This window comes from Pagrus major, chromosome 20, assembly GCF_040436345.1.
Source record: "Pagrus major chromosome 20, Pma_NU_1.0".
NCBI classification, from domain to species: Eukaryota; Metazoa; Chordata; class Actinopteri; order Spariformes; family Sparidae; genus Pagrus; species Pagrus major.
Genome location: NC_133234.1, coordinates 449,265 through 476,889, shown reverse-complemented (window position 1 = coordinate 476,889; position 27,625 = coordinate 449,265). Strand labels below are relative to the sequence as shown.

Genomic DNA, 27,625 nt, shown 5'->3' with positions numbered 1-27,625 from the left:
AGTTTAGAGCCTTGACACCAGACACAGGCTCTGTAATTGATGCTCCGAAATAACCTCCTCCATATCTCCTCTACTTTAGTGCTAAACTCCGGAGCCCCCCAGGGATGTGTGCTGTTCACACTGTAGACCCATGACTGCACTCCCAGGCATCAAGGGTACTCTATTATGAAGTATGCTGACGACACTACCATCATCTGACACATTATATACAATGATGACAGTTGATGGAAATCAACAATCTTGCAAACATCAACATCAACAAAACCAGCTGATTTGTTGATTTTAAACAAAAGGAGGCAAAGACACACATTTCTGTCTACCTCAGTGGAGCTGAGGTGGAGCAGGTGAACAGTTTTAGGATCCTGGGAATCAACATCACAGACCCTGGTAAAGAAAGTACAGAAAAAGCTGTACTTATGGATACCTAGGAGGTAAAGGGGCACTTGTTATGTTGTTTTTATATTATGCCCAAAGTCAGCTGTCATTGAAGCCTATGTGTCCATCTCCACGTTTGAGTGAAGATTCTTGCAGATGCCCCTCTTCTGAAATAGTTCCAGTGGACATTTGGACCACAGCAGAGTTGTGACACTAATGGAATGCACTGAAACTCCATTCACTGAGCATGAGAGGTAACACACAATAAATGAGATTAGGACAGTGTTGGACGAACACTCTTCGTGTTGAGGGGCTGACATGGTATTACATGATTTAAGATGGATTCCTTTAAGCTTTTCTTAGTGATTGAACTATACTGCATTTAAAAGCATCCCGTGGAATACCTAATGTTGCCTGAGTGGGCAACAAAACATATTTTACTTTACAAACAAGAGATCACAAGATCTAGATTTGAATCCAGGGGTTCCTGCTACCATTTCCGAAGCTTTGTAAGATGTGAAAGCGATGTCAACTTCTCTTAATTGCCTTTGACCTCCTGTTTTTGATTTTGTTTTGAAAGCATTTGCAACTGTGTTATTGAAAATCACCGGCAATGTTTTGTACAGTGCTGTAAACTGAATGATTCCAACTAGATATATATTGAGTGTATGGGGTGTAAAGTGTGTGTGTGGATGTGTGTGTGAGTGTGTGTGTGTGTGTGTGTGTGTGTGTGCGTGCGTGCGTGCGTGCGTGCGTGCGTGCGTGCGTGCGTGCGTGCGTGCGTGTGTGTGTGGTGCAGTAGTCATCTCACCCCAAACATTTGCCGGAGGTCAGGGTCTCGGAAACGGAAAGGGATGTTGGAGACGTGTAACCTCTTGGGCTGCTGCTTCTCCGATGAATCACTGGGCTGCAGGTGAAGCTGCTGGGAGCCCTCTGTCTGTGCAACCTCCTCTGCCTGCTGCAGGAAACACACACAGTGCCACAGGTTAGCCCCCATCATGGTAAAAAGAAATATATGAGAGAACTACGAAAGACACAGGTGAGGGGCAAGGTGCACGGATAACATGAAAAAAAACAACAGATATTTTACAACATTGTTGTGTCAGTACACAACAATGTTGCCTCATCCAATATCAAATAAAATATATTTAAATCTGCTAGATATAGATTTTTATTTGGATATGGATCAACTTGTACTCACTCATAGATGCCCACTAAATATGCCAGATTTTTTTCATCACAATCCATACATTATTCCCTGAGAAATGAATAAAAATGTCAATGATACAACAGAGCAATGAAATGGAAGAAGTACATCTCTCACCTGCGCGCCAAGCTCCTCAGATTTTTCAACCAATAGAGATATAATTTTTCGAGACACATGTTAATCTTTTGTCTGGAACATAACCTGTTCCGGAGCAGGTTAGGTGTGCAGCATAAGTTACCATGGCAATGCTGGGGAGAAGTGAACCACCATTGTAACCATGAAAACTACTGTGTTAAACCAAAATTACCTCGGTAAACCCAAACATTTTTTGTTTGTTTTCTGGTGGACTGTTAATTAATTTTCGTATGCATGTGCTCATGTCAGAACACCAGAGACATATGATGAACTCCTGCATATACATAAAAGCAGAATTAGATAGAGGGGGCAAGAACACCTTCTCTCTTTCTCTCTCGTCCCGGCCTCAGCAGCAGCCTGATATATATTTCTATTTAGTTGTTTCTTTAGTGTAGCAACTCAAGAGGCGATAGGTCAAAAAGCCCAATTGTAGCGACTTTGTGTTCAGTTTAGTTTCTAATTTTGGTTTTGGTTAGTGAGAACTCTGACGGTCGGGCTTCCTTTTGATTTAAGTTTGGCTGGCCTGTTATTTTCTTTTCAATTATTTTTGTTCATATTGATTTTGGTGTCCCCTTGAAGAATTTGAGATTTGTGTGCCTGCGATCCTGGGAACTATGTTGAGGGCAGTGGCTCCTCGTCTGGTCTCCCAAGGCAAATCGGTCTTAGGGTAGGGACCAGACTAAGTGTGATTCGAAGATCCTATGAATCTGTGACCCGAGGAAAAGAGTACCTTGCCCAGTTTGTGGACACTGGGGCCTCCTCCTGGAGCCAGACCTTGGAGCAGAGCTTGCTGGTGAGTGTCTGGTGGCCAGGCATGAGAGATGGGGAAATGATGGGAAATCCTTGAGGGGGGTGATTTGAACGTGAGTGGTGCTTTGTTTTTGAACTTCTGTGCTATTCATGGATTGACCTTAATAAACACTATGTTTGAGAATAAGGTGGTTCATAAGTGTACTTGGTACTAAGCCACCTTAGGCCAAAGGTCACTGATCACCAAATGGTGTTGAGGTGGATGAGATGGCAGGGGAGGCTGCCAGACCTGGTAAACCCAAATGAGTGGTGAGGGTGAACTTCTCTGGCTGGGTCCCTGGTCTGTTGGATCTTAAACTCCCATCCCTTCCACATGGGCCAGGTTCAAACCCTCTATTGTAGTGGCAACTGTAAGGAGCTGTGGTCAATAGAAGGTCATTGGTGCATATTGTGAAGGCAACCAAGAGAGCTATTCAGTTCAGACCAAAACAGTGCTGTCTCTCTTTTCTCTTTACCCCTTTGTCACCCGCTCTCAGAAGAGAAAGGATCTAGGCTAAATAAAGTAAATGTAAAATTAAAATTATAAACAAATTGATCCAAACTTTGGTATTTATTGTTGAATAAAGCAGCAAAAGAGGTCTGAACATTTCAACAAGTTGAAACTTTGAAGATAAACTTTTTTTCCTCTCTCTCAGACATAAGCAAGGCATTCGTCACGTCATAACGGTGAGCTGTTACAAAATAGTAGCCTTATGTGTCAGACTTCTCAGTGTTTTAGCCTAGTGTTTGGCTGCACTGTGCAGACAGACAGTCCACAGTCCCAGGAGTTAAACTGTTTCAACTCGCTTAGAGTACACAACTAGCAGCACTGGATGGGCTTTTTGCTGGAACGCACAGCAGTGCTCAGGCCAGCATGGAGAGGAGAGGGTATGCACAACAGAACCCGGATAAGCGGAAGAAGATGGATGGATAATTTTGTTGTCACATCTATTTGAAAAAATCATTGTTTGACTGTTTCTCCTTGACCCTATGGATGATGCAATTGACCTTCTAAAAATAGATCCTTTCTGGAGGTCATAACCATCTTTTACTAAATGCTTCAAACTGTGACAGTGTGTTGTTTGCAGTGGGAAGCAGAAAAAGAGAGAGAGAGAGAAGAAGAAGTTGATGTACATAATAAATCAGATCAACATGGGGATGGAGGGATGAATGGAGAGAATGAAAAAGCAAGAGATGGAGATGGAACGATGATGTCAGCTAAAGCTACCCGATCAATAAGAGAGAAGTGCTGAAGGTAGCGGCATTCATACGGATAGACAGTGAGAGAGAGAGAGGCAGAGAGCGAGTTCAGAGATGCATGCAGGATAAGTGCTGATTGAAGAGAGAACAGTAAAAATGGAGAAACAGGCAAGTGAAGGTAATGGCATTACATCACCGACATACACACACAGCAGCAGTTTTTTAGATGTGAGGTGGTCTGGGTTGATGGTTTGGTGAACAAATTGGATTTCCCCTACAGGGGATTAATAAAAGTACATTTTACCTTTTAAAAAAAAAGACTTTGGAACCAGGAAGCATAGATGTAGTAACCAGCTACATTTACTCAGTTATATGTACTTGAGCATCTGTTTTAGATAAATTGTACTTTTTGGAGTAGTTTCAATGCAGCATAATTTTACTCTTACTTGAGTAGATTTTTTTGAGAAAATCTTTACCTATACTGCATTGCATTTGGAAACAATGGCACTACTCTGTTATTTTATGCGTTCATGCACGTTCCGTTAAGAGTCTGCTGGTGCATTGCTATCGATCCTACCACAGCCACGCCTCCATATGACTCAGTTCAAAGTGGCAGGAACATGGCTTTCAAATTGCACTAACTGCTAATATTTATGGACGAAATAACAGTGCACAGCATAGCGGGCTGCAGCTGTATGAAGTCAGTAGAGCATCAGAGAACCCATCGCTGACAGAGAGCTATAAATGTGTCTGTTTTGATAATAAATACATCACAGTATATCATGCTTCAAAACTACTGCTACTGTTCCTGCTTTCTTCTCAAATGTAAATATTCAAGATAAACAGTCTGTGAGCGCCATGAGAGTGCCATGCATTTCATTAGTCAATAAGCATGACTGATTGTAACCTGATTAAAAGAGACAGAAAAGTGGAGACTAAATTATGCACACAAAAAAGACGAACTACTTTTTTCATGTGGTCATGACTGATATAATGTTTTAACCACAGGTGGTCTTTTCTTCAGGTCTAAGAAGTAAACACCTTTATTTAAAACTATACAATGTTGAAACATCACAGGCACAGCATTATCTCCTTATTCACCTAAATAAGTTATTTAACCACATTTTTGACCAATTCATAACATAAAATAGGAGACAACAACCAAGGAACGTTAACAAGAAACTTTATTTATAATAGTGTATAATAATGTAATATTTTGAGATCATGCTTGTGAGATACAGACTGGGAATATTTTCCTGGTGTAAATGTGGCAGATTATCTGATGATGATTAATTACTGTGTCACTAATAGATACATGTGTCTGTTCACATTTTCATCAAAGTGACATATGTAGCTTTCATTGTTTCAGATATACAGTCTGACAATTTTCAAAATGTCACAAGCATTAAAGAACATTTTCTTTGCGGCTGTTTGAACAGCTGCTCTGCCTCTATTTATGTTTCTCTACTGGTTTCGGTATATTCTGCTAGAACCTTTAGTAATGCATCTAACAACTGCAATATCTTATGCAGATTTTGAGCTCCACATAGTATCTCACAATAGTTCCAGCTCCATACACTGTATGTGTGTGTCTCTCTCTCTCTCTCTCTCTCTCACTCTCTCTGTGTGTGTAACAGTTCCATATATACCCAACAAAAATATGCACTTTTGTTTTGCTCCCATTTATCTCGCTCCCATTTATCTCGCGTTGAAGTAAAATATTGAGAACAAAATGTGTTAAGATCTGTTTCAGTGAGCACTTCTCTTTTGCCAGGATAATCCACCCTCCTGGCAGGTGTGGCGTATCAAGAAGCTGATTAAACAGCATGATCATTGATTTAACAGCATGATAATTAAAAAGGTCTCCGTAATTAAATTTTTCTATACCATCATCACACTATTGCAATACAAGCTTCTGTTCTTTTATTACCCACAATTAAAACTATATTACCCTCTTGCATTTTGTAATGCTGAGTCATACTTTTACTTTCACTGTCAAAATAACAGCACAAGTTTAATCAGAAATACACTACTCTACACAGACAGTAATACTGTAAAGTAACGTATAACTTTAAGTAACTAATATGTATACAATACAGTTGGAGTACAAGCCAGGTTCTCTAAAACTTGACTGAAGAAATTTCACAAACAGGGGTAGCAGCGAGGCAACGGAAGAAAACCTAACTGGTAGAAGCAGTGAGAGTCCCTGCATCCAGTACCAGCCAAGTTCTCCAAAGGCTGAATATTATTTACAAACTAAGATGGGAGTGAGCTGATGAAAGAAAGAAACTGGTGTGGAAGCAGAGAAGAAAGGAATCACGAGCTGTTGTTAATCCCTGTGGACACTGGACAGAGTGGCTGCCTGTGATGATAGCAAGATAGCGTCTGTGTGGCGCAGCAGAGCTGCAGCAGTCTGTGAAGGGGAGGAGGCGGGACCCTGTGCGAAGTTGGCTTATTTCGGAATGATGTGAACACAGCTACCCACTGAGGATTTTCCTTCTATATGAGTACAGATATTGCATTGCATATTGCACAACATCAAACTTAATAGGCGTAATAGACTCGCCGGTCCACTGCGTCACTGTCCCGTCTGAAAAAACATGGTCTTATCCTGTAGTCAAATTAGTAATAAAAGACACACAACGTCCAGTTAGACTTTGAAAGTAAAGGCATGAAACTACTACGATATGTCCACATGTGTGCACTTCCCTGCACTGGACACTTGAACAACACTCCTGGCTGAACCTGACTGGACGAACGTCACTCACCATGCTCGGGGATTTCATACCAGACCAACATGGTGGCTCATTTAGAAACTTTAGAAACATCTAGAAATTTTTTATTTTTTTTTTATTGGTGCAAAAGTGTAACAACACGGAAACAATGACAAGAATATCCCGTGTTCAGTGATATCCCGATTGGTAGGTTTGCTGGGTGTGCAGTGGTGTATTGGTCATCTGACACACCGGGAGAGATCCCGTTGGGCCGATCAGACACTTTTGCTGACATCAGCCCGGCTTTCCTCTTCACCGGCCGCACCTTTCTATCCATCATCAACTGACTGCGGTAAAAGTTCCAAATATATTTAACAGGAATGGTCAGCTAGCAGCTATATTTACCACTTTCCCTGGTTGTACTTCACTATTCCGGTTGGTTTTGAGTTACAATCTAAATTTTATCTATTTTTATTTTGCCTTAGGCTATGGGAATGTCGAAAAACTGTATATATATATAGGCTTAGGCCACCATTTATTTAATTTGGTTGTTTTCTTCCCAAAGGTTACGAAGATGGGCTTGCTGGGAAATTTGTTTGACCAATGGCCTTGCTTGCCCCCTGTCGCATTAACAATCTAAAGACATGCATCAACAACAGCGAGATCAGAGGAAAATGTCAAAAAGATATGCTATGTCCTTTAGAGTCTATAAGCTTATGTATTTAAAAAATATTATGTAAGGATTATCAAAATGGCCCAAAAGTCACATCTCTTTTTCACATTAATTCATGTAAATATAACAACACAAATATGATATTATAATGATGATAATATTAATAATAAATTGTGGCTCTACATTAAATGTTGATTTTGTAGGTCTGTATTGAGTACAGCTGTATTCTGCCCATATCATGCTTATTTAGTACACGATAGGACAGCATCATTGTATTTATTTTAGGACACCTTTAGGATTAATAGGATCTTTAATATAAATAGGATTATTTATTTTGTGGGAAAGACAATAAAAGTATCAGCAGGAGTGTTATTCGCCTTAAAAAAAAGAAAAAAAGAAAAAAGAAATTACCACTTCCACCCTGGCACAAACGTACATCCCTGACCAGGCCAGACAGGGAAACAAAAAAAAGCACAAAAAAAAACAAACAAAAAAAAGGGGGTCAGTGTTAGGGTTAAAGTGATTCTAAATATCACGTTACTACCAGAAATTATAGTATAATAACTATATAATACATAAATACAAAATACAATTATACAAAAAATAATTCTTAAATACAATATAATCATTTATATGAAATTGACATTGCAATGAGGAGTGAGGTCATTGGCCCATTGTAGGTAAATATCCTTTCCTGGGTCGGACCACTCCCAGACCTCTACACACACACACACACACACATATTTATATACGCATTTATATATTTCAGTCGCTTAAAATAATAATCACAATTAATTGCATGATTGTCCATAGTTATATATCTTGACTGACAATAATGGAATGAATAATAACACTTTCGCAAAGAAAAAATTTCAATGAAATTTAAATAATCCTTCTTAGGAAAATATACATACTCAATATTTTATGCAGGACCAAAAGACTTTTCAATGTGATAGAACTATATTAACAGACAGAATCGAACTTTGGTTGCAAGAAACTGAAATCTGGTGGAACTATTCAATTTTGAAAATGAAAGATTGTGTTTGTTGTTTGTATTGTTATTAATTTGATTACTGTAGATGATTACTGTAACCATACATTATTTGAATGAATATATGTTGCCAAGTAGCCATAGGGTGTCTTGGATGTTCAGGACAAATTTCAATCCAATCTAGTGAAAACTAAGTGATTGGTGAGGCTTAGAGAGTCATATAAATGATGAAATAAAGTTCTGAGGGCTTAACTTCAAAAATTCATAACTAACATTAAGTATTTGGAGTGCAGCTATAGGATTTTGCACGATCCCATAATTTTAATCGAAGTTTTTACTCAGGCTGTCAAGCATTTAAAAAATGTATCTAATTATTTACAAGCTTTGTGATTATTTCGGTATTTTTATGATCTCTCCTGACAATTTTTTATAATTTTTGATAACTAAATTGTGTTTAAACTTTAAAAAAAATTAAGCTGTCACTAAAATGGAAAGGACTACAGTAGAATCTTGGACTTTGAGTCATCCACTGAGCTTGGCTTCTGGTGTTATAATAAAGGCTGATTTATGGTTGCACATGGACTCTATGCAGAGCTGACGCTGCAACCTATGCAAGTGACCCATGTCGTAATGAGCATTTATACATGTGTGCTGGTGTGTCCGTGTTGCTGGTGGTGGTGAGCAGATTGCCATCTGACTTTTCCCTTTAAACACACAGACTCCTCCGGCTTACAGCTGTGTCTCTGGACTAGAGAGAGTGGACAGGCAGACTGTCTGCAGGGAGGGTGTATAACGTGTTTGATACAAAACCTGCTTGAATGACTTGGTTCTGGCAAGCCAGAGTTTGCCACGGAACTCCACGCTGGGGGACAGCCTACCCTTTGGATATTCAGCCAGTCCACTCTCTCTTGCCCTGAGACTCTCTGGGACGGACAGTTATTTTTTTAATGCGTTATTTTTCCTTTAATTAATTAATCAAAATGAACATGTTATATTGACAGCCCTAGTTTTTACATGATATTTTGCAACACTTTCTTTCAAAGATTCCCATAGGTTTTGTTGTGCGACTTTAATTACTGTCTTTTATGTATTTACATCATAAAGCCCTTAGAAAACAAATGTGTGAAAAGTAAAAAAATAAATTCAATTTACATGTCATTTACATGAGTTCTTCATACCGTGTGTGAATTAATCTTGTTCATAGTAGCCAATGCATGACAAATCCCTACATAGAGCATGTTTCTCTTGTTGATCCCTGTTCCACTGTAATTTTTCATCCAGTGTGTGTGCACATGGAACTGGCCACGGCGTTCCATTAAGCTTAGCTTAGTGTGGAATGGAACAGCTTTCATTCTTTCTTCCTTCCTCACTTCCTTCCTTCCTTCCTTCCTTTCTACCATCAGTGGTGTGTGAGCAGCCAGGCAGGAAGAGGAAATAATTACTTTAACATTATCATAAACAAGCAGCCCCGGCGTCCTCCATTGTCACCACGGAAACAGTCCTGAGCTGTACATTGTGTGTGTGTAAATTGAAACGAATCAACTCAGCCAAGCCTCTCTTATGCCAGCTACACACACACACACACACACGCACGCACGCATACACACACAAGCTGTGTCACAATGCCATTCAAGTCAATGTTACTAAACTAACTAACTAAATAAGTAAATAAGATAAATCTAATATATAAGATTAAATATTAATATATAAATATAAATAATAGATATATTTTACATTTATATAAATCAAAGTAAATATAGTTAATTAATAAATAAATTAAAATTATTTCAAAATAACAATTTTGGAAGGATATATTCATATATTTCACAGGATTTTTATTTATAGTCATTAACTGTATTAATCAGTTAATTTTATTTACTTTTCTTTCCCAATGCCACAATTATTTCCCAGCTCTTCCTATTCTCATCCATTGTATTTAAATAAATGCTGAGTTATTGTCCTCCGAGTTATCTCACAGATTTAGACCGAAACAACAGCACCACATACATACTTTCTATGACAGCACTGTATAACATACACAAACCGCATGTCGGGAAAACCCTCTTAGTTTTTAAGTGTTAGCTTAACTTGTGAGTCCAAGGGCCATCTGGCATGTAGTTTTTGTCACAGCTTTCCAACTGTCAAACATTTAAGTTTGCTTGGACACTTTTGACTCATCCTCAAGAGACTTGAGACTTGACTCTGACTCAAGATTTGGGGTTTGAGAACAATGTGTATTTTATTATTATTATTATTATTGGTGCATTGACATCAAGGAAATGTCTGACAAGCTGAATGTCATTCCGTCTCTTCTTATCATGCATAACCAACACATCAGGTGCACATGGCCACAGATGACTGTAGGCTGCAGCAACAAGTTGTCATAACATTTGGCTTTGATAACTTCACGCAAGGCCCAAAGAAAAGACACCTAAATGCAACATCTGTGGCATGAAAATAAAGGATGGTGAATCGACCACCTGAAACAGACCATTTAAGTGAGTTGCTTGGTAATCTGAAAGTTAATGTTAGCTACATTTTACAGTTTTTATATCTAGTATCTAATATTAGCTTGCTACTAGCTTTGTAGTTAAGCAAAGTTAACTTGATCAGAGTTTTCACTTTGGTGTTTACTGAATATTTTGAGAAGCTGAGCGGGTGTTTGTTCCCTTTCAGTCGATTCACTCGGTACAAAACATATAGTATGGGATATCACGCCCCCGCGTGGCCTGACTGAAGACACCTCTATTCACGCCTTACGGCAGATGATCTGTGGTGACGTATGTGAGGCCCCGCCTGCACATATATACGTGCACCGCCACAGTCGTCCTTCAGTTCTTACGCTCTTCACCTTGCTAAGAACACCTCTTCCGAGTCAGGCTAACCAGCTGCTTCTAGTTAGCTTGGTCTTGTTGTGGCTACTGCCGGCTCTAAATTAGCTTAACTGCCCCTGTTGGTGTTAGCCGCTGGCTACCCGCAGAGCGCTAATATCGTCTGCTTTTCTGGTTTTTGTGTCTCGATATGAGCGCGGAGCCTAAGCGAGTGAAGGGGAAGTCTTCTGTTCACCCCTGTCCTCAGGGGTGCGGCTTGTCCCTGCACGAAAAAGACTTCCACGAAGCGTGTCCCGTCTGCCTGGGGATTGTCCACGCCAGGACAGCGTTGACTATGCCCGAGTCCTGTGAGTCCTGTCTCCAGCTCCGGAGGCTCAACCCTGGAAAGACGGGTAAAGTCATATTGAAGACACCATGAAAAGCTGGGCAGACCACATGGAGTGTGCTGACGGGCTAGCTGAGTTTGAGCCGGCCCCCTCCGAGGGCGCTAGCCAGCCGCTACCTGGGCTAGCCTCTTACCATGAGGACGATGACATGTTGGACATCGGCCTGGACGTGCATGGCTTATCGGAGGATGAACGGGAGCTGCTGTCGTCGGATCAGTACACCGCCGCTGCTGCGCCGGTTGACCAGGTCGACACATCCTTCCTCTCACTGTACCGCTGTGCAGCTAAGAAACTGGAAGTGGACGGGCCCTCTCCTCCACTGGCTCAGAAGCCGTCGTGGTTCTCAGGGTTTTTCCTTCCTCCCGAACCGACGACTGTCAGGAACAACCTGCCCATGTTCCCTGATTTTGTCGTGGACCTCACCTCGACGTGGAATAAACCACTGTCTACCCACGCCACGGTACCAGGCTATGGACAGTTTTTGGACCTGGATGGAGCTGAAAAAGCTGGTTTGGTCAACCCTCCGCCTATGGAGGCATCCCTGGCCCCATCCAAGCACTGCAGGTTCTCCGCGTCCCAGCTGGAGAAGATTTACCGGACACAGGCAAGCACGGCCCATGCACTGAGCTCCGTCACCATGCTTCAGACACATCAAGCTATGTGTCTGGCGGAACTCGGGTCACGTATGCCTCCTGACAGTCCACTGTCCCCTCTCCTTAACGATGTCAGAGTTGCTACGGATTACATCCTCCGAGTATCCCGCTGTGCAGCGCTCTCCCTGGGAAGAGGGATAGCTTCCACGGTGGTGGGGCAGAGGCACCTGCGGCTGTCTCTCTCCGACGTTCCGGACAGGGACAGAGCTGTCTATCTGGACGAGCCAGTGTCGGCTAAAGGTTTGTTTGGACAGTCGCTCGACACCATCCAGGCTAAGTTTGAGCTGAGGAAGAAGCAAACCGAGGCTCTGAGCAGCATCATCCCCAGACGTGATGCTAAGCCCAAACAGCCAGCCAATCTGCACAAACTGGTACCGCCGCCTCCTCCCAAGAGGACTACAACACCCGCGAGTTCGGGACCCCAGCCAGTGAAGCGACCGTCACCCGGTCAGAACCCACGCCCCTCGGCTTGGAGCAAGGGCCCGTCACCTGGCCTCCAGAAGGGCTCAGCGCCCTGGAGGAAGAAGCAGCAGTCATCCTAGCTTCGGGATCGACTCGAGAGGTGCTCCAGCAGCAGGGAAGGCACTGCTGCCCCGCAGTTGTTGCCGCCAAAAAGGCCGCATTTATGTTTTGTTCAGGGGTCCAGTCCCGAGAGGTACTGCACTCCCCTAACACACAAATGCCCCAAAGATGGTGCCTGTTCACTGTGTGAATGTTGTAAATGTGCATTTGTTGAATTCAATAAAGATTTCGTTTTGTTCTCAAAACATTGTGAATCAAATAAGCTGGGGCAGACCAGTGTTGCTGTTCCCCCTGGCACACCAGAGGGCGACAGCCCCTTCCCCACAGTGCTGCAGGTCAGTCGGCTAGCTGTTCACCTTCCTCGGTGGCGCGCATGCGCAGTCTCACCTTGGGTAGAGAGAACCGTTGCCATGGGTTACCATTTACAGTTCAGGGCCCGGCCGCCTCGCTTCCACTCTGTAATAAACACAGTTGTAGGAGACGAAGCAGCAGCAGTTCTGAGGGAAGAAATAAACAACTTGTTGAACAAGAGAGCGATACGAGTTGTTCCCGCTTCGGAAACAAACAAAGGTTGGTACAGCCGTTATTTTGTTGTTCTGAAGAAAGGAGGAGGGCTCCGTCCTATTCTAGACTTGCGAGTGTTAAACAAATACCTACGAACTTACAAGTTCAAAATGCTTACACTCAGACAGCTACTGAGCACGATCAGACCGGGAGATTGGTTTACAACTATCGATCTGACAGACGCTTACTTTCACGTAGCGATTCACCCGGACCACAGGCAGTTTCTGAGGTTTGCATTCGAGGGCACAGCCGACGAATACCTGGTGCTGCCGTTCGGCTTGTTGCTCGCCCCCACGAACATTCACCAAATGTGTCGAGGCGGCGTTGGCTCCGCTTCGGGAGAAGGGTGTTCGCATATTAGCCTATCTGGACGATTGGGTTATTATTGCAAGCTCCAGAGAGCAAGCAGCAGCTCAGCTGTCACTGACCCTGTCGCACATCCAAACGCTGAGCTTTTCAGTAAATCTACAGAAAAGTTCACTGACCCCGAGTCAACAGCTTTCTTTCCTCGGGTTGGAAATATGCTCCGTTTAGAACCGAGCACGTCTGTCAGAGCACAGGTGACTGCGTTTCACTGCTGCCTTGCTCAATTTCAGTTGGGACGCAAACTGCGTTTCCAGACGATTTTACAGCTGACAGGCATGATGGCATCTATGATCGCTGTAGTGCCGCTCGGGCTGTTAAAGATGTGAGCGTTTCAACACTGGACTCACTCTCACCGGCTGTGCGCGGCGCGTTATCTCCGGAGGAGGCTGACAATAACTCCGTCTTGCATGTCGGCTCTTCTCCCGTGGAGGGAACCCGGTTTACCACAACAAGGGTCCCTTATAGGGAGGGTGTCTTTTCGCAAAGGTGGTGTCCACAGACGCATCCCTGAGGGGTTGGGGGGCTCTGTGCGAGGGCGCAGCAGTGAGAGGGGTTTGGACGCCAGCACAATGCAGGCTCCAAATCAACCACCTGGAGCTATTAGCGACCCTTTAAGCTCTGAAGCATTTTTGTCCCGTTCTGACAGGCCATCATGTTCTGATCAGGACGGACAACGCGACGGTGGTTTCCTACATAAACAAGCAGGGAGGGACACGCTCCCTTCCCCTGTTAAAACTGTCTCACTCTCTGTTACTGTGGTGCAGTGCTCATTTTCTGTCTCTCAGAGCCACACATGTTCCAGGGCACTTGAACCTGGGGCCGGACCTTCTCTCCAGGGGAGGTCCTCTTGTGAGGGAGTGGAGATTGCACCCACTGGTGGTGGCTCAGATATGGGACCGCTTTGGCAGGGCGGAAGTGGATCTGTTTGCCTCCAGAGCAAATACCCACTGCCCCCTGTTCTTTTCCATAACAGACCGCAACGCCCCCCTGGGAATGGATGCGCTAGCGCACACATGGCCCAACACGCTGCTGTATGCATTTCCCCCGGTGGAAATGATTTTGTCTGTTCTGGAGAGGGTGTGCCAACAGGGGCCCTCCCTGATCCTGGTGGCTCCTCGCTGGCCGGCGAAGTCATGGTATGCCGAGATAATCACTCTGCGGGCGGCAAGGCCTTGGCAGCTCCCTCTTCGCAGGGACCTTCTCTCCCAGGCGGGAGGAGAGGTGATTCACCCACACCCAGAGCTGTGGCGACTTCATGCCTACCTGTTGAGAGGTCCAATCTGATAGCTCAGGGTCTGCCCCCAAATGTGGTGGCAACGATCCAGAGTGCAAGGGCATCATCTACTAGGGGCCAATATGCCTACAAATGGCGGGCGTTTGAGCAGTGGTGTCAGGACCGAAATGTACTCCCATTTCAGTGCTCTATTGTGGATGTTTTGACATTCCTTCAGGAGCTGCGGGATACGGGTCTCTCTTTCTCAACAATTAAGGTCTATTTGGCAGCTATATCTGCATGCCATGTTGGTTTTGATGGAGTGACGCCAGGCGCTCACCCTCTTGCTATGCGCTTCCTGAAGGGAGTCCGCAGGCAGAGTATTCCGTTGCCCCAAGGTGTGAGGGCACATTCAACCAGGGGCATGGCGGCCTCATGGACCTTGTTTAAAGGGGTTTCTGTGAGTGATATCTGCGCTGCAGCCAGTTGGTCATCACCACACACTTTTGTTCGGTTTTATCATTTGGACGTGACAGCCCCTTCAGTGGCTCACTCTGTCCTTTCTGCTGGGTCTATGATGCACTAGAGTGTTGGAGGTTTGACTCCAGTTCAGTGGCTGCTCTGTGGGGCGTGTATACATGTCCCATACTATATGTGTTGTACCGAGTGAATCGACTGAAAGGGAATGAAATGTTATGAATATAACTTCTGTTCCTTGAAGGAGAGGAACGAGGTACAACACTACGTTGCCCCACTGCGCAGCTGGGCTCGGTGAAGAGCGGCTATCGAACTGAAGGATGACTGTGGCGGTGCATGTATATATGTGCAGGCGGGGCCTCACATATGTCACCACAGATCATCTGCCGTAAAGGCGTGAATAGAGGTGTCTTCAGTTAGGCCACGCGGGGGCATGATATCCCATACTATATGTGTTGTACCTCGTTCCTCTCCTTCAGGGAACAGAAGTTATATTCATAACATTTCGTTTGCTTGCCACACTTGTTTGCATAAAGAGCAGGCTTTCTCATTGCTATAAAAATGGTTGGCTAACTTTTACTATCCATCTTTCACTTCCACCATGCGCTAACCTGAAATTCAATCTGTCAGTTGTGATTGAATTTGCTGAACAAAAACAAAAGAGAGAGAGATTGAAGAACATATTAAGTTGAACTAAAAGTCCTAGACTGTTTGGAAGGCTAGCAATGAGCTGGAGCTAAACATGTGCAAGTGGATACACAGCATCCAGACGAACACCTCAGAGTCTGCAGTAAGATGATCACGGATGGGGAGGATTGTGCTGCTAGTGCTGGCTGGCTTGACAGATTCCTCAACCACACTAACTTTTCTGTCAACAACTGTTGCTCAGACAGACTCAAGACATTTCACATAACATTTTCGATGCAAATTATTGTGAAAAAGAAGATACTGGAGAGCAACATCATAACTATGGATGAAACAGTGTGGTTTTATGTCGTCAGCTCAACTACAGTGGATAAGAGAGGTGTACGCACTGATCTATTCAAAACTACAGGCCACGAGAGTAGTCACTTAACCATGGTATTGGCTGCAAAAGCGGAAAGTACAAAATCTTATGTGGTATTTATAGTGGGTTTAGCCTCCTCGAAAGATGGCTGGATGAACAATGATCTGACTGCAGACTGGCTGCAAAAAGTTGTGGGAAAACCCAGTTTTGGTCCTTGTCTCCTAGACTGGGATTCTTATCGATGTCACATCAGCACTGCCACCAAAACAGAGCTCAAGTGGGGCTACAAAATAACTATGGCTGTCAAGTAGCACAAAATATATTAGCCCCCTGACATCATATGCAATCAACTATTCAAAGCCAGGCTGCATGAATCCCATGACAGCTGGATGGCATGCGATGCGGAAGAAGACTACACCGCAGGTGGGAACATCAAAGCAGCAGCTTCCTGCTTACCCTAAAACATGAAACAAGCTGGATACAGGACTGGTGAAAAAATCCTTGAAGGTATGTGTTTATGTGAACATGTGTAATAATAATACGGCAAAAAAGAGCCTTTCAAAACCAGAGTTAGAAATTGCTTCACAGAATACAATACAGTATAAGTACAAAGATAGTAAATCATAATATTAAAAAAAACAACTGCAAGCTGCAGGCATTGCGTGGCGTGTCTATGCTGTCCAACGAAAATCTCATCTTCATGATAAAGCAGCTTTAAGGTCTTAAGTGTTTTCTCGCCTCTCTCAGTGGCTGCGTACGGCCCGGTCCGGAGGTGTTCATTGAGAAGCTGCAGGTACTACATTTGTTTGCGGTTAACAGATGCAGCCGCCTCGCTTTTCCCCTCCCAACCAAAGTCCTTTCGGCTGCCAGTCGACTGCTAGCTGGTTCCCAGTCGATTCCCAGCCACTGGGAGTCCCCTCTCCACCTGGGGGTATGCCTAGATTCCACTGTAAACACGCCCATTCATTCAATTGCAGGGTCTGACCATGACATGGGGCTTCCCTCACTAAAAACATATACAGGATATTTCCCTTAAACCTAAACCTTATTCTTCTACTCCATTACATCTCAGAGGCAAAAATTACACTGTTATTCCGCTTCATTTATTTTGAAGCTTTCGTTAATTTAGTTAGCATGAGGTCTATTGGTTAATTTACTTACTTATATTTTATATCAATTATCTCATGTTGTACCTCAGTTATATTAGGCTATTATAGGTTAAGCCATCCAGCAGTATATACAGTAATTAAAATTAGTTCATCATTTACCTGCTGCATCCCTAGTTATGTAGTTGATTCAACAGCCCTGCAGTGGCCGGATGAGTATGGGGGGCTGGGAGAACAAAGGGATGCGCTGTTATGCTAATGATGCGGTTGGCCTCTGTCACCTCCCAAGATAGGCAGAGGATTTTTGTGAACACACTTTTATAAACTGATTGCATCTCTTTTATCATCCGCCACTGCAAGAGTAATTTCTGATAAAACTATCAAAAAACAATTATACAGTGCAATGACAATAATTTCTGCTGAAGATATGTTTAAAATGACTGTAACACACCTGTCACCTGAGTGTAATCTAGTTCATGCATCTTGTCACCACCCACACCCAGTGAAATTTTCAAACCAAATACAAAAATGATCACGGACAGAGCGTATTTAATGATTATTAGGCTACCATATCATGAGGTCATCAATATTATGCTTCAGCTTTTTTTTCTCAACAGTATTGCATGAAAGTGAAAGTAATATGGCTGGGGAATTTATTATTTAACAGGAAGGTAAAAACTGCGCGTACGGCACTCGCCTGAGCGGCTGACGTTATCTGCAGTGGTGCGTTCAGAAATTCGAGAGAAAACTTTGTTTTGCCCCACTGAAAATGTTGTTCTTGTTGTTAAGATTACCCTGACAACTTTTGAAGTCAATGGGGTAAAGCACATACACGTGTACCACATTTCGTAGATGTAGGTGAAAGTTGTCCCAGGGGCTGCATTTTAGGGGGCCCGAGTAAATTTTGGCTGAAACCAATAACATTTGTGAATTTCCACCTTGTTTGAATTTTGTGCAAAGTTTTATGCGTTTTTGAGCATGTTAAAGCGCTCAAAAAAGCAATTAATTTGAACAAATCCTTGCATTTTAAGAGGGTATTTCACAGTATCATCTGCTTCACCTATCAATAGGCTCTGTGTTCTTTTGGTTCCCTTATGGTTTGTAGTTTGTTAAACATTGCAAATATGGCGTGTAAAGGCATATTAATTGCTGTGAAGACAGTTAACATATCCCTATAATAACAAGAAGCAATATGGTCTACCTGATATACTTTTTACATGCAGAATTGATTTGTTAAAACCTTTTTCACAATCTAAGAGCAAATAAACACTGAAATAACTACCATAACCAACATATTTTTCTTCATCTCTCAAGTTAAATTATGTGTTAACAATATTACAACAAAACACACACAGATATGCTTAAATAGCTTTGTAGCCCTACCCTACATCTATAGTCTGCACAGCAATTTTTTGGATTTGGGCCTTTTAGCATTAAAACAAATGACAGGTACAACCTCTTGCTGCCAAGAGCTTTTTCAGTTTTGTTACTTTCTAAGATTGCTACTGGTATTTTTATTCTCTCTAAGTGGCAGTAATAAACATACTTGCTTAAATAAATAATTTTACATTATTTCCCCATCTTTGCTGGGCAAGAGTTTTGTGTGACAGGAACTAAAGACCTATCCCATGTAGACGCCTGTCCCAGATACAGGCAGGTTGAGGTCAGCGATTCAAGCAAACAGTGATTCTGGTTATTAATTGAAGTTTTACAGCAGGTTAAAGTACAGAAGGATTTTTAGTTGTCAGCATTAACTGCACACCTGAACAAATTAGGATGTATGTCAATGTTGATTTACGATGTTGGAGTGATGAAACAAACTAGATCTATCCACAGTATAGGAAACACATTTAATATTGTGGTTAGATATCCACAATACTTATTTTGCATGTTAATGAACTTGAAACAATCAGTGTGAACAGACATGAAACTGGCATGAAGACAGTAGCCATGAGGAATGAGGAAGAAATGTTCTGGACATTAAGAAAGCAACTGAAAGTCAACATCTCAAATATGTATAATCAACAACAAAGGCATAATTACATTTACATTTAGTAGATGTAATTTCCACAGTGTGTTGCACATTATTATAACTTCAAATGACTGCACAGGGTGCCAATATCTGTGTTTGCAGTGGACTGATGAGTGTTTGGTTGGTGAAGCCTGTTTACCACTGCATCATCATGATGGTAGATTCTGGCTGTGGCATGAACAAAGGTCCAACCTGATTAAAAGGTAAAGGCTCGTTAGCACCATTGTTTACTTTAGCCAGCACATGCCAGGTTTTGCTGGTATCACGTGTTAAGCAAATGAAAATATCATCTGAACATAAACAGCCAAAATAACTAGTGGAAAATATACCAGATAAATAGTATGCCTCCACTTTTAAGACATTAAGAGATTCACTGAGTGTTGCATCATGTGCAGCATTTATTTCTCTCACCACACAAGCACTTCATCCCAGCGCTTCTGCCTGAAGTAAAAGGGGGTACAACATCCCTGCACTATATGGCTTGACAGCAGTCAACTTGACTTTGAAATGTCAGTGGCGAAGCAGACATCTGTGGGCCCATTTTATTAAAAAGAAAGAAAGAAAAGAAGCGAAACCAGCAGACCACAGAAAGGTGTCAAGTTCTTGTTCCCAAAGAAATGGAATATATGACAACAGTCAAAAACACTAAAGATGTTTCAAACCAGAGTGGCAGGAGAAGAGCTTGGCGACTGATCACACAGAGATACGTTTCGAGAAACACATATCCAGCAAAACCATTGTTTTCCTGGCAACGCACTCTTTTTTTGTAGAGCACCCCTCATTAATGTCACACTTGGCCCAGGCAACTTGTGCACACAGCCCTGCTTTCAGAGGGGCACCACACACACCATCGGGGCATAAAAAGGTGGTTTAAATAGACAAAATGTACTGCACGATTTGTGAGAGGGCAGGTAGAACAAGTCTTGGTGGAGAATGCATTTGTGGGTTTTTTTGTGGGTGTAATTGCTGTTTAAATTATGGCTTAATGGCTATTTAAAACAATTCTATACAGCCAGATTTCTGCCTTATTAATGACCAACTTGGCTGTCAAAAAAAAAAAAAGGTCTAGTGTCAGAACTGAATGTAGTTCTGTAGTTAATAGAGAGAGGCAGCCTCCCCATGATTACGCAACATATTGGGAGATATTACATATGTGTCGATTTCTACAGTCTTAAGACAGCACTGTCTTAAGAAAATGGAACAAGACATATTTTAATTCATTAATTGTTCTTAAAGATGAGGTTAGTATAAACTGTAGACTCACCGTTACTGTGTTGGCTGTGAGGGCGGGGGTGTTGCTTTCGTTTCCTGGCTGCTCACTCTGTGTGTGTGTCGGTGTGTACAGCGTCAGGGTGTGCTCGGTCACTGTGCTTGATCCCGTATAGTCGGCCGGTGGATGGGTGTGGGGCGTGGCGTACTCAGCTGGGATTCCATTCTGTGGTGGAGGGGCGTACTGGGCTGGTGGAAAGGGTTGCGCCATGGCTTCAGGGGGAGTTGGGGCCTCTTGGTTGCCCTGCATGAATTGGTAGAGATAGGGACAGGGTGATATGGAAGGAAAAGAGCAAAGCCAACAGGTAAGTAGTGGTTAAAGTGTCTGTGGTTAATTTGTGTATCAAAACTAGCAGGCAGAATCCTGATTCCAGTTGAGCAAGATCCTCTGCATCATTATCATTTGATGAGCCTGTTGGGTTGTGGTTTTGGTTAAGGCCTCAGTATCCCTAAAACCAAGTGCTTATTAGATTATTTAATCACATCTGATACACCCTTTCTCATGGCGGAATCAGATGGCTGAGCGTCTTTGTAACTTTCTGAAACAGTTTAATAATGTGGCCATTTTTATGCAGAGATTGAATGGATCAGGCAAGTTTGGAACTCAATCTCTCATCTTTTCCCATTCTTCACATGACTACTTCTGTCACTCTTCTCGTGTACAACTGAGCTCAACAGCTTGCATTCAAAGTGAGCAATCTTCCTCCAGAATTGATTTCTCTCTTGTTAGCAACTCATTCACCCAACACATCAAAAAAAAAAACACAATTCATCCAGTTATGATCAGTGTTCGAGCTCCAGTTTCCTTATCAATAAGAACTCAAGTACATATCAAGTCTCCCACAAGATGGCGCTTCAATACATCACTCTTAGAAGATCCAGATTTCAATTCACTAATCAAAAGAGAGTGGGCATCCTTTCTGGAGATGAACAACTCTCCAGACACTTCACCATCACTATGGGAAAACAGGAAAAACAGTTATACGAGGAATAATCATATCGTATTCGTCACACAGGAAAAAACAGCAACAAAAACAGGAAACTACTTAAGGGGCAAGAATCAAACACCTATCTACAAAAACCCCAAGTGAACAAATAGAAAATGAAATAACCCAACTTAAAACCCAATTTGAAACCATCATACACAAATGACAGTTCCTCATCCAGCAGCTCAAATATGAAAATGTTCAATACAGTAACAAATCAAGCAAATATCTGGCTAATCTACTACAACTCAAACAAGAAAAAGCAAGTATCCCATCCATTGTCTACAGGTATCACCACTCACAATCCACAGGACATTAATAATGTTTTTAAATAGACTGGACCTGCCATCATTACCGACAGAACTAGCCCACTTTTTAGATATACCACGTACCTCTGATGAACTGTATGAAGCCTTGAACAAAATGCCAATCAATAAATCACCTGGACAAGATGGACTTCCTGCAGAATTCTACAAACACCTCCACCATACCGACCCACATGAACAGCGCTGTAATGACAGTATTATTAAAACCCAATAAAGACCCAACCCACCCTTCCAGTTATCATCCCCTCTCATTAATGCACACTGATTTAAAAATGATTACAAAAATATTAGCAACAAGAATAGAGACAGTCAAGAAGAGTGGGAAAGAGAGATTGGAGCCCTGATACCTCCCAATGTGTGGGAGGAGAGTTTGGAGCACATCCATGTTCCATAAACGCCCAACACTGTTTAATTCAATTTAAAATACTGCACAGATTACATTACTCCAAAAAGAAGCTGCATAGAATATTTCCTGAAGTCTCTCCTTTGTGTGAGAAATGTGAGTCTATGGAGGCTACCCTATTACATAGTTATGCTCTCTGCCCCAAACTTCAAAACTATTGGGATGAAATATTTAATTTTTCTTTCACTGATCTTCTCTTAATCTTAATAATTCTGGGAACTTCTGAGGGGCTAAGAAAGCTAAATGTTGCACAACAGCGTCTTCTGGCATATGGCCTTATAACAGCAAAAAAAACTGATCCTACTTAACTGGAAAAAGAAAGAGGTGCCCTCCTTTATGCACTGGTTGACTGACTTGACAGGCACCTTACATCTGGAGAGAATTAGATTTATTCTGAAAGACAAATTGAAGGATTTTGATAAAATCTGTCAACCTTTGGTCTCTCATCTCAAAAGAGAATCCGATTGAGAATCTAGCTGGATGCACTCCTAGGGGGGGTGGGGGGGATGTTGGAAGGGTATGCACTGTTTTTTTTTTTTTTTCTTGTTGTTGTTTCGTTTGCTTTGTTGTTGCAGGTTTCTGTTTGTTTATTTGCTATTCGTTTTTGTCATTAGTATTGTTGTCAGGGATTACTTTTTATTACTTTCTGTAAAAAACAAAAAAAGGAAACATAACTGTCGATTGTTAATTTCTCTGTTAATTGATTGGTTTCCCATTAAACATATTTGAAAGAATAGAGACAGTCACCCCGCTACTTATCCATCTAGACCAGACATGCTTCAGACAATATCCCCAGACTCTTTCGTTTAATCAACATATCACAACAAAAACGTGGAGTAGTTGTCAGATTATTGTCTGTGTACAACTACTCCATGTGCCTTAAATTGTCCCCCGGGGACAAAGAAAGCATTTTGAATTGAATTAAACTGAAAACAAAACAAAACGGTAATCCTATCATCAGACACAGAAAAAGCATTCCACAAAGTAAACTGGACCTCTTTATTTAGCACCGTCTGGAAGTTTGGTTTTGGAGAGTTGTTCCACTGGATAAAAACACTGTACCCTTCACCTAGGGCCACAATAATCACAAAGGGGATCACCTCACCAAGCTTCACACTTCACCAGCTGATAACTCAGAACAAACAATTAGAATTAAATTATTAACAGAACTTGCTTTCTGTAGTTTACTGATGTTGTTTTAGAACCAGCATCTGCCACATAACAGTGTCCATGGTTTGGCTGGGATCTGTGTTGTATGTCATACCCTCTTGCTCTCCTGTTGTTTCCTGTCTGCATCTATACTTTCAGCTGTCAAAGTAATACAATATTACTATATAAAAAAATGAAACTAATTAAATAAATAAATAATAGCATAATAATGAGCATAATCTTACTATGGTTTCCTTCATTTTACTATTTAACAAAAAAGGCCAGGGGCCATATTTATACATGATAAATACATTTAAGAAACTATACATACAGTATCTCCAACACATAAACTGGTACTGGGAGAGGTGCATAGAAACAACTGTTTACAGTTTGCAGCAGTCTCTCTCTCTCTCTCTCTCTCTCTCTCTCTCCCTCTCTCTCCCTCTCTCTAATTGACTGTCCCGTCACTTTGCTGTGGTTTCCCGTTTGTCCGTGGAATGCTATAAAAGCGGGAAATGGAATTAGGGCCAAAAGTTCTTTTTACAAACATGAAAAGCTAGCAGGCTGTTCTGTGTCTGTCTGTCTATCATTCAATCTCCTGGGTGGGTTTACAAAAAAATAATCACGGGTTTGGCTGGGTGGGCAACGAGTGACAAAGCAGCGTTACCAACAGATTATTGGTTTTATTTATAGAACATCAGTGTGGTTGATCATTATATAAACCACCTCACCTACGCTGATGTAACACTAACAGATAATGATACAAACACATAGACCCACCCCTGAAATCCATGTTTCTGATAAAAGCTGTCATTTTCCTTCCACTTTTCTCAATTTATTCCTCTCTTGCTTCAGTTGCTGTGATTCATTTTCCCTTTCCTCCGGTGAGTATCATGCTCTTTTTAGTCCTGCTCAGGCTCTCCTTCTAATTTGCATGTCTGTCAGATAATCATTTCTGATGATAAATCCATCTAACATATTAGCACCCTGCTGTTCTTCTGCACAGTTCCAAAACTTGAGGGAAAATGGTAAAAAATGTAAAAATTAATCACAGCAACTTTTTTAGGTGGGATGAGGCTCTGACCGTTACTGTTTCCAATAGTGGTATTGAAGCTGGCTATACGTACACATGGAGATTGATGGTGTTGAGCCTAATAAAGCAGTTTGACGATGGCTCACTGACTGGAGTCACATCATTCTTGGCAGAGTCATCATCGACTCCCAGGGCAGAGAAGTGTTACGCTCAATTTAGGGTTTACTTTGGCTCAATTCATACAAATGAAGAAAAATATAAATCTGACAGCTGAAACAGCTGAAATTAACACACATACTGTACAAAGAATCACACTTTACAGCTCTTTTTGAACTGAAGTGACTATTTCAGTCAGTAGTTATTTTGTATTTAATGTGCTTCCTTAGACTGTTAATTTGTATTATCTTTAAAACAACATCTTACAGAATCTTACAAAATATGTTATTTAGCTCTGTCCTCTTTAAAGCAACGTTATGGAACTATTTTACCTTAAAATAACAGCTTCAAAATCATTAAAATGTCACAGTGACTTGTAATACGGCAGGTGGTGTCTTTGGGTACATCCCATTTACATCCCATATTTGTCGTTTCCTCACCCTTCGATCGATGACATGACAACACAAAAATCTCTTTTTCTATGTCTTTTAATTTTAGTCCACAGTGCAAAGAATGTATGGACATATGTGATTCAAGAATATAAATTAAAGTGTGCTCAGAGGATTAGGCTTCATCATTAAGCTACAAAATATGGCTCATTTCAGTCACTCAGAGACTTAAAGAACTTATAGGCTCGACTATATTAAACACACACAGAGCCTATATTAATATGGTCAGGCACTGTGTGGATGGATTTCTTAAAAAACAACAATAAACGCTTCACTTCGGTCTGTAACGTGGATTGTAACACCTTACATGATACATTACATGTAAAACATTACTGAAATATTATTGGTAACGCATTATATTACCCTGTTACCGCTAAAAGAAATACATTACTGTAACATGTTACTTTGGTTACTTTTGTGACACGTTACCCCCAGCACTGGAAATATTACATCTCAATAATAAGGAAAACATTAAATTACCTGCACTATAAGAAATGATTTTAGTGTGTCTCTCCATTAACAGAGCTGTGCGCAATTACGCACGCAACACATCAGTTTAATTTAATAGAATATTTAAATCTCTCACCACATGTTCGAACTGTCTAGTCATTAAAAATATATAAGAAGCAGTCTACAGCGTTTAAAGTCGACTGAAATGGGATGTACCCTCTCTCTCAACCACTCCGCCACTCTATTACTTGTTTCTGCACTATGTAACTTTGGTAAGCATTCAGTGCATAATATTTTCTGGTTTACTCTCTGGTGTCCTTCAGCATCCTGTAGCTACAAGTTAGTCTGGACTAGTTACTGCTGAATAGTAATTAATATTAGTTGACCTGCTAAGTTTTATATCTTGTGTTGTTGCATTTGCTTGATGTTCGGCTGTCAACAAAGTTGTGAACTCACTAGTCTGCGATCCCAGGCCCAGCCAGCTTATTTGAACAGAAGTTTAGCTAGTAGCATGTTGTAGTCTGGTGTTATTGTCTCTGGTTCAGGTTACGTTGGCTTGGCATGCTGTTACTGTTCTGAGTTGTGTGGACTTCTTGTGCAAACTTTACCTGATGCATGGCAAAAAATGCTGGGCATGCAGGTTTACTTCAAGAAATAAGGTTTCAAAACTACCTTATTTTGTTATGTTCAAGAGAACTCTATTGTGAAGTATGCAGATGACACCACCATTGACCACATTGCAAACAACAATAAAGTTCATATCGGGTAGATATCAACAATCTTGCAGAGTGGTGCCCAGAGAACAATCTACTGCTCAATGTCAGCAAAACCAAGGAGATGATTGTTGATTTTAGAAAGAAGGAGGCAAAGACACACACCCCTCTCTACATCAGTGGAGCTGAGGTGGAGCAGGTGAACAGATTTAGGTTCCTTGGAATTACCATCACTGAGAACCTATCTTGGTCATCATACGTCACCACCCTGGTTAAAAAAGCTGGAGGAAACCAAGGAAGGCTAAATTCCAGAGCCAAATTCTGGTGAACTTGTACAGAGGAGCAATTGAAAGCATCCTCATGGAAACATGGCATAGCTCATGCAGGAAGGCTCTACAGTGGGTGATTAAAACTACTAAGATCATCAGAGATAACCCTAACCCCATCCAGAGCCTGACATGTCTGCACAGAGCCCAAAGGATACTAAATGACAACAGCCACCCCAGCCACAGTCTTTTCACCCTGCTGCCATCCAGCAAAAGATACAGAAGTTTCCGCTGCCATACCCCCAGACTACAGAGCAGCTTCATTCCTCAGGCTGTGAGACTCCTCAATTCATCCTCCACACTCCATTTTATAAAACAGATTTAGTTTTTTTTCCTGTGAATGTAGCATAAAAGGACTCAAACCTAGCTTCGTTTTTTGAAGCCCTAGTAACATATTAACATAACATAAATACATTTACCATGACAGTATCCTGTTATGATATGTAAAGTAGTTTTTCCTTCAGAAACAGTGGGGGCCGCCAAATCGCACAAAACACAAATTACTTCCAGTTTAATATCTTTGGACCTCACCACATGGTCGGAACAATAGAGAGGCTTCCACGCACTAACAAAGCCAGAAAACAAAAGAAAAGTGCGCCAAATGGTCCAGTAAGTCACACATGGTTGTTACATTTCCCCAGCTTTGAAACAGGAGAGCACCCGCGTCAACTCTTCTGGTTTCTCAGCCACGACCCAGAGAACAGGCACTGTTAGCCCTCTAGCAGGACACTGCAGCGCCAACACCACACACACCTCTGGCAAACAGACTGCTTGAAGTTAACTTTGTGTCCAAGCCGTTGTTCACTCAGACACGTTTGTAGCACACACACCAAATTCGGAACCAATGAGTTCAGCTCTGTCCAAGACTACACCGTGATTGAAGGCACATGCTAGGCTGGTCGTTTTGTTCAAGTCTTGTGCAGTCACACTCGCATGATGTTATGTCCCACAAGATCACCTCACACACACACACACACACACACACACTTTTGAGACTATTTCCCGTTTGGTTATTGGTCCCTGATGCCAGGGTGGTACCGCATGATGATTCATTTATATGAATAATTCTATTATTAATACTAATAATTACTATTGGTAATTATTAATTGCTAATAACCAAACCTA

The 27,625-nt window shown here is 41.9% G+C and overlaps 1 protein-coding gene across 4 annotated transcripts in view; it reads right to left on the bottom strand.

The window, feature by feature from the left end:
• The window catches only part of LOC141016101 (RNA binding protein fox-1 homolog 3-like), a 245,436-nt gene that overhangs the window by 81,688 nt on the left and 136,123 nt on the right, over positions 1-27,625 (bottom strand). Inside the window, exons 1-3 of one of the 4 annotated variants that reach the window (XM_073490361.1) lie at positions 24,344-24,363; positions 20,505-20,757; positions 1,187-1,333 (exon numbers count right to left, since the gene is read on the bottom strand). In XM_073490361.1, the coding sequence (XP_073346462.1) occupies positions 1,187-1,333; positions 20,505-20,757; positions 24,344-24,351 (408 nt within the window). In that variant the 5' untranslated portion in view covers positions 24,352-24,363. Of the gene's footprint in view, positions 1-1,186; positions 1,334-20,504; positions 20,760-24,343; positions 24,364-27,625 lie in introns of those variants that run through there. The other 3 variants (XM_073490360.1, XM_073490358.1, XM_073490359.1) reach the window with 3 other exon arrangements.